Genomic DNA, 6,974 nt, shown 5'->3' with positions numbered 1-6,974 from the left:
CGAGCCTGCAACCTATGCACGTGTCCTGACCAGGAATAGAACCGTGACCTCCTGGTTCATGGGTTGACGCTCAACCACTGAGCCACATGAGTCAAGCTTTTAGTAATTAAGCACATATAAGAAAAAAGTATATGTATTTGTCTCCCCAGAAGAAATGAGTTTAAAAGGTACAAGGGAGAAAAGGATCAGTGGTTAACTAGGTTAAGTGTTAATATACTTGGACAAAATTACTTTTTGTTTCAGAAAGAGGAAATGACACTTTACACAGCGATGTCAGTAATTCAAGAGTTGCAGCAAGTTAATATTATGAGAAAATGAATAAATAAGGTTAGTTATTTTATTTTTTAAAATATTATTTTTATTGATTTCAGAGAGGAAGGGAGAGGGAGGGAGAGAGAAACATCGATGAGAGAATCATTGATCTGCTGCCTCCTGCACGCCCTCACTGGGGATCGAACCTGCAACCTGGGCAAGAACCCTGATGGGGAATTGAACTGCGACCTCGTTGTTCATAGGTCAATGCTCAACCACTAAGCCACACCATCCCAGCAGGTTAGCTATTTCAATTCGTACTAAATTTTCATTTATTGATTGCTAAGCCCTTCTATAAGTTCTAATAAGGCCAAAAACAAAAGTCAAATTATTTATTCATTTACAATAACAATGAAACAAACAAAAAACCCTCTACCTGGAATTCTCATTATCCTTCACTGACAGTTTGATTATTGAACCTAATGAGTTCTAATGATTAAACTTAAATATCAAAAACCAGACCTACAAAAGTGCTCTATAATTAACATGTTCCACAAACGAATATGTAGGCAGTCATTTTTTAAATAACATAATTACTTAGTGTAACAACACTGATGCAGTCATGGACTTTTCTCAAACTGTTTTTAACAGTGTAAATCCCAGATAATCTTCTACTGCTACAACTGTCTCACCTAAGAGGCAGTGGATAGGAAATGACAGCCTTTTCCATAAATCTACCTTGGAAACCTTGCTAACAGGTTTTCAGTTCAGCTTAGTCTGCTGCTGTAAGTGGGCTTCTTCCACCTTAGCATTAACCCTGAGTTCGTAAGAAACACACACACACACACACACACGCCTCTTCCAGTATGTACTTATAAACAAAAAGCAAGAGTATTAGAAAATTCTTACCAGAAAGATCCACCACTGCCTCATGACTGGAAATAGCTCCTTTCTCAATAAAAAGATCTCGAAAATATTCACTATTAGCTGACAAAACAGATTTATGAGCTTTGTACTCTTCTCCTTCGATTAACAAAGTAACATCACAGAACTGGTTGGAGAGTCTCTGTTCATTCAGTTGCTTTAACACAGCCTGACAATGTTTTGGAGAAGAACGTTTCACCACTCCTTTGGTGTCAACCTATCAAAATAAGTGTGAGACCAAGAGTTGTATCATATATCATCTGTATGTCTACCCTTAACAGAATTTAAGACAAGACACATCCTTCCCTTTTAAAAGATACCACTAATTAAGAAAGAAATAGCTTGATATTCTTTATTATCTATGTATTTAAATGAAAAGATATGTTGTTCTCACTCTCTTCTGCAATGTTCATTCTACTTGACCCACTGAAAGCCTGCATCTCACTTCTTACTAGCCTGAAATCTGATGATATATGAAACTAATGCAGGCAAAAAACAAAAACCTAGCCAGCTTAATTTCACCTTGCTGCGTGGCCCAGAGTCTGCTTCCAGAGTGTATTCTGTCTGTCTATACACCATTAAAAAAGAGAGGAGTAATTAACAAGTTACATTCTGAAGAGAACAACAGGAATATTTATGCTGAATGAAGAGGCAATATTAGCATACTTCTAGTGTATACAACAACATAGTGCATTACCCAGTGGTTCTCAACCTTCTGGCCCTTTAAATACAGTTCCTCATGTTGTGACCCAACCATAAAATTATTTTCGTTGCTACTTCATAACTGTAATGTTGCTACTGTTATGAATCATAATGTAAATACCTGATATGCAGGATGGTCTTAGGCGACCCCTGTGAAAGGGTCGTTCGACTGCCAAAGGGGTCACGAACCACAGGTTGAGAACCCCTGCAGACCTAGACCTGCTTAAATCTTCAATGTCAATGCCAATACTCAAGCAGTTTTAGTAGTTTAAGAAAAAATTCACAAAGCCTACAAACACTAATACGCTAGTTACACATGTTAAAGCTGAATGAAAAGTTCCACTTACAAATACAAGTTCATGTTTAGATATTGGCTTCTTTTTTGCAGGCTTGGAGGCTGTAGTTGGGGTTGAAGTAAAGTTGCTCAGGTCATCCTCTGATTCATTACTTTCTTCTCCAGATTCAAGGTCTAGTCCTAATTCTTCCAACATTTCTGAAGTATCTGATATTGGACGGGAGCGATCTAGTTTCTCCTGGCATTTGCTACACTGTTTAATGTAATCTTTGACTTGCTTTAATATACCTACAATAAAAATAAAAATTAACAAGTCAACTGTAATACTGTTCTTATTTAAAAATTGAAAAATGTATTATATTGGTGATTATTTAGTCTGTGTATGCTTATGTATCTTCCAGTGCATGCATATGTGTAGACACAAACATGCCCCATTAAGTACACAGAGTTCTTTAGAATTTAAGATACATTTTTTCAAAGATATAAGGTTACAAACAATGGTTTCTTTCCATGCTGAAGTAGACTGTTGTTTATTTCTAGTTATTCACTTCCCCATCACTATGTAGCACTGCCCATTTTCAAGTGAGCTGCTACTTATTCATGCATTAGGAGCTACATGAAACTGCTAATATTCAACTGTTTTTGACCTTCATAAACAGTAATATAATGTGGCTCAAGCTAATACTTCTTCACCTTACTAACATCAGGTTTGACCATGCAATTTGATTTGGTCAATGGATATGATATGTGCCATGTCTCATTAGAAGCTTAAGAGGCACTGTTGCCCAGCCGGTGTGGCTCAATGTTTCACGTCCACCTATAAACCAGGTCACAATTCGATTCCCAGTCAGGGCACATGCTCAGGTTGTGGACTCAATCCCCAGTTGAGGGCCTGCAGGAGGCAGCCGATCAATGATTCTCTCTCATCATTGATGTTTCTATCTCTCTCTCCCTCTCCCTTCCTCTCTGAAATACTAAAAAAGAGAGAGAGAGAGAGAGAGAGAGAGAGAGAGACAGACAGACAGACACTGTTTCACCTCAGTTCTCTGAATTTCATCCCCTCTTAAAGAACATGTTCCAGATGGATGCTGTACTTTAGCTTGAACTGCAGATGAAAAAAGACAGGTAGGGCCCTGACCGGTTTGGCTCAGTGGATAGAGCGTTGGCCTGTGGACTGAAGGGTCCCAGGTTCGGTTCTGGTGAAGGGCATGTACCTTGGTTGTGGGCACATCCCCAGTAGGGGGTGTGCAGGAGGCAGCTGATCAATGTTTCTCTCTATCCCTCTCCCTCTCCCTTCCTCTCTGTAAAAAATCAATAAAATATATTTAAAAAAACAAAAAAAGACAGGTAGGGCCAATCTGCAACCTGAACAGGACTACAACCAAACCTTGCAATCATATTATAAAAGAAATCTCATGTTTTTGAAAGCTGTGACATTTTAGGTTTTCTTTTTTATTGTTGACACTATTACAGATGTACTTCCCTTTCCCACCCACTCGAGATTTTAAGTTTATCTGAAATAACAGCATACACAGCTAACAAAAGTTGAATGTACAAAAGGCACTCTCAAAACCCTATTTTGAATTTCAACTTCCAACCCAGCATGTTGGGGTGGGGGTAGGGGATGGGGAGCAGGGAGGAACACTTTTTATATATAGCAGGTCTTTGCCTTAAATGACATGTTTTGTTCAATGTTAGTTTGTTACAACATTGACAAGATGAATAGTTAAATAGGAACTTAACTTATTTATATCAATTAGCCAATGGTAAAATTGGTTGTTATACATCGTTTTGCTTAAAGTCACAACCTATCGAGGACATTAAATGAGGATGTACTGTATACACACACACACACACACACGCATCATCCTTATAAATTAGGACCAATTAATTCTCATTCTACAGACTGGGAGAATGAAGCCCTAAAAGAGGCAAGTAACTTGTCCAAAGTCACATCTAGTAAATTGCATGCTGGACCTCCAGAAGCCATGTAACCTTTCAGTATATTATACTACTTACCCAAGAACACATTTGTCCATCCCTGTGGCAGAAACTCCTTTCCTCACAATTCCCAAATAAAATGCAAATGAAAAGGCTCATTAATTAGCTAAAATGATACAGAGTTATATAATAAATTCCTGAAAAGAGTTTCAATATATCAAAATATACCAAGTTCTTTGCTTTCAACTTTCAGAGTAGTCAAGCAGTATTCCTCAAATTATATTATGTCCCATCCTTACTAGAAAGTACATAGTGGACTCAAAAATTCAAAAATTGTATTCTCATTTTAGATACACACAATGGATATTATTATACTAAAAAGCTCTGAGTTCTACAGTAAAAAAAAAACCTGTTTAACCTAGAAATTTGCTGAATTTGTTCATAGAATACAATTTTTTAGCAGATATAACTTGTAAAATAATGGATTAGGAGTAAATATAACTTTCATAAAAAAGGTATTTATGCTCTGGCCAGCTTGGCTCAGTGGATAGAGCGTTGTTGGCCTGCAGACTGAAGACTCCCAGGTTTAATTCCAGTCAAGGGCATGTGCCCCGATTACTGGCTTGATCCCCAGTAGAGGTATTCAGGAGGCAGCTGATTCCTGTCATCATTGATGTTTCTCTCTCTCTCTCACTCACTCTCCCTTCCTCTCTGAAGTCAATAAAAATATATTTAAATAAATAAATAAATTAATTAATTAAATTAAAAAGGTAGTTACATGTGCATAGATTTAGAGAGCAACAGAGATTATATTCTAGCATCTGAAAATATTAAAGTCAATAGTATGTCTATACTTGTATGAGACATAAGTGGGTTAAAAAAAACAAAACAATGAAAAGCCTGGACAGATATATATTTTACATACAATTAAGAGGAAATGAATCCTAGCTGGTTTGACTGATTGGATAAAGTGTCAGCCTGAGAACTGAAGGGTGCTGGGTGAGATTCTCGATCCCTAGTAGTGGTGTGCAGGAGGCAGCTGATCAATGATTTGCTCTCATCATTGATGTTTCTATCTCTCTCTCCCTCTCCCTTCCTCTCTGAAATCAATAAAAATATATTTTAAAAAAAGAAATGAAGAAGGTGTTCATTATCTCTGTAAAAAAAAGATATTCATTCGCTACGTAAAACAAATGAGAATAAATGGGTTGGGATGATGAAAAATTTCTGAAGATGAATAGTTGTGATTACATAACAATTTGAATTAATGTCATTGAACTGCACACTTAAAAATGGCTAAAATGGTACATTTTATTTATTCATATTTTACTAAATAAGAAAAAGTAAATGGGTATGTGAATGGGAGAAGATGTAAGAGAAGATATACAAAGTGTCCCAAAAAAATGTATACACACTTTAACAGCTGATAGCTCAATTTTGAAAATGAAATATATTTTAATAAACACCACCTTTATAATTATTCAAAGCGTATATGTACATTTCTGGGGACATCTTATACATTTCTAACTAAAAAACATACGTAGAGAATAAGAAGTGCTGCTATACCCAGCTGGCATGGCTCAGTGGTTGAGCGTCCATCCATGAACCAGGACATCATGGTTCGGGTAAGATTCTGGGTCAGGGCACTTACCCAGGTTTCCGGCTTGATTCCCATTATGGGGCAAGCAGGAGGCAGCCGATCAGTGATTTTTCTCTCATTGATGTTTCTATCTCCCTCTCCCTTCATCTGTGAAATCAATAACAACATATTTAAAAAAGTGCTGCTATGGAAATTTCCATGTCCAAAATAAACAAAGAAGAGGCAGTTTTTCTAATCAATTTTGACTGTATTTCTAAACATTTTATGATTCTACACAATTTAGTACATTCTGCATACAGCACAGGTTTGACTATTCACTAGTTGAGTTCAAATGCCATTTGAGAAACTACACAAAAGCATTTGAACAAGGATGAAAAATAATAAATGCTGCAGGGGAAAATGGTATTAATGTATGATAGTAAAACAACTCTCTCCAAAAGCATCTTATTATGTTTTACAAGTCCTTTAACTTGAGTGTTAGTGTTTTGATGGGATCATTTTATTTATTTTTTTTAAATTCCTGTATTTTATTTTATTTTCACCTGAAGATATTTTCCCATTCATTTTTAGAGAGAGGGAAAGACAGCCAGAAATATCAATGTGAGAGAAACACATTATGCCTCCTGCACAAGCCCTGACCAGGGCCCAAGCCGGGGAGGAGCCTGAAACCGCTACCCTTCGGCCCAACAAGGTTCTGTCCACTGAGCAAACCCGGCTGGGGCTTGATGGGATGGATCATTTTAAAAATAACTTTCCAGATCCAGGGTTGATAAGCTGAAAGGATCTGACTCAAGTTAACCTCAAGAACCATCACTGTGTAAATATAGTTAATTTACTACTTAAGAGTGGGAATTGCTGCAAAGGGCTGAAATTACTTATGCAGAAAAATCTGAATCCTCTTACTAGCTTTGTGAGGACGGCCAAGTCCCCAAACCTCTGGGTGCCTGTGTTTAAATGTTACTATTTATAAGCACTTTGGACAGTGTCTGACAACACAGTAACTACTACACAAGCCTTTGGTAAATAACGCTCACTGGTCAACCTCTCTGGTACCAAGAAAAATAGTCCACATAAAACACCAAATTACCATCAAAGGGTTCTTTACTTAGTAAAGACTCAGAACAAAGTAAAATGAATGACCTTAGCGGGTAGTCCTCTAATAAGACAACTGGAGGAACAGTTTCTTACTCCAGAGCAGGGTTTCTCAACCTCTGCGGTGTTGACATTTGGGGCCAGATGGTTCTTTGGGGGGGGGGGGGG

The 6,974-nt window shown here is 37.3% G+C and overlaps 1 protein-coding gene across 1 annotated transcript in view; it reads right to left on the bottom strand.

Annotated features, from left to right (window-relative positions):
• Positions 1-6,974, bottom strand: part of ZBTB11 (zinc finger and BTB domain containing 11) — a 36,555-nt gene that overhangs the window by 28,351 nt on the left and 1,230 nt on the right. Inside the window, exons 3-4 of the mRNA XM_015571274.1 lie at positions 2,226-2,461; positions 1,162-1,393 (exon numbers count right to left, since the gene is read on the bottom strand). Coding sequence (XP_015426760.1) covers positions 1,162-1,393; positions 2,226-2,461 — 468 coding nt within the window. The remainder of the gene's footprint in view (positions 1-1,161; positions 1,394-2,225; positions 2,462-6,974) is intronic.

Source organism: Myotis davidii, unplaced genomic scaffold, assembly GCF_000327345.1.
Source record: "Myotis davidii unplaced genomic scaffold, ASM32734v1 scaffold48, whole genome shotgun sequence".
Lineage (NCBI taxonomy): Eukaryota > Metazoa > Chordata > Mammalia > Chiroptera > Vespertilionidae > Myotis > Myotis davidii.
The sequence above is the reverse complement of the archived record's forward strand: the minus strand, read 5'-3'. Positions and strand labels throughout refer to the sequence as shown.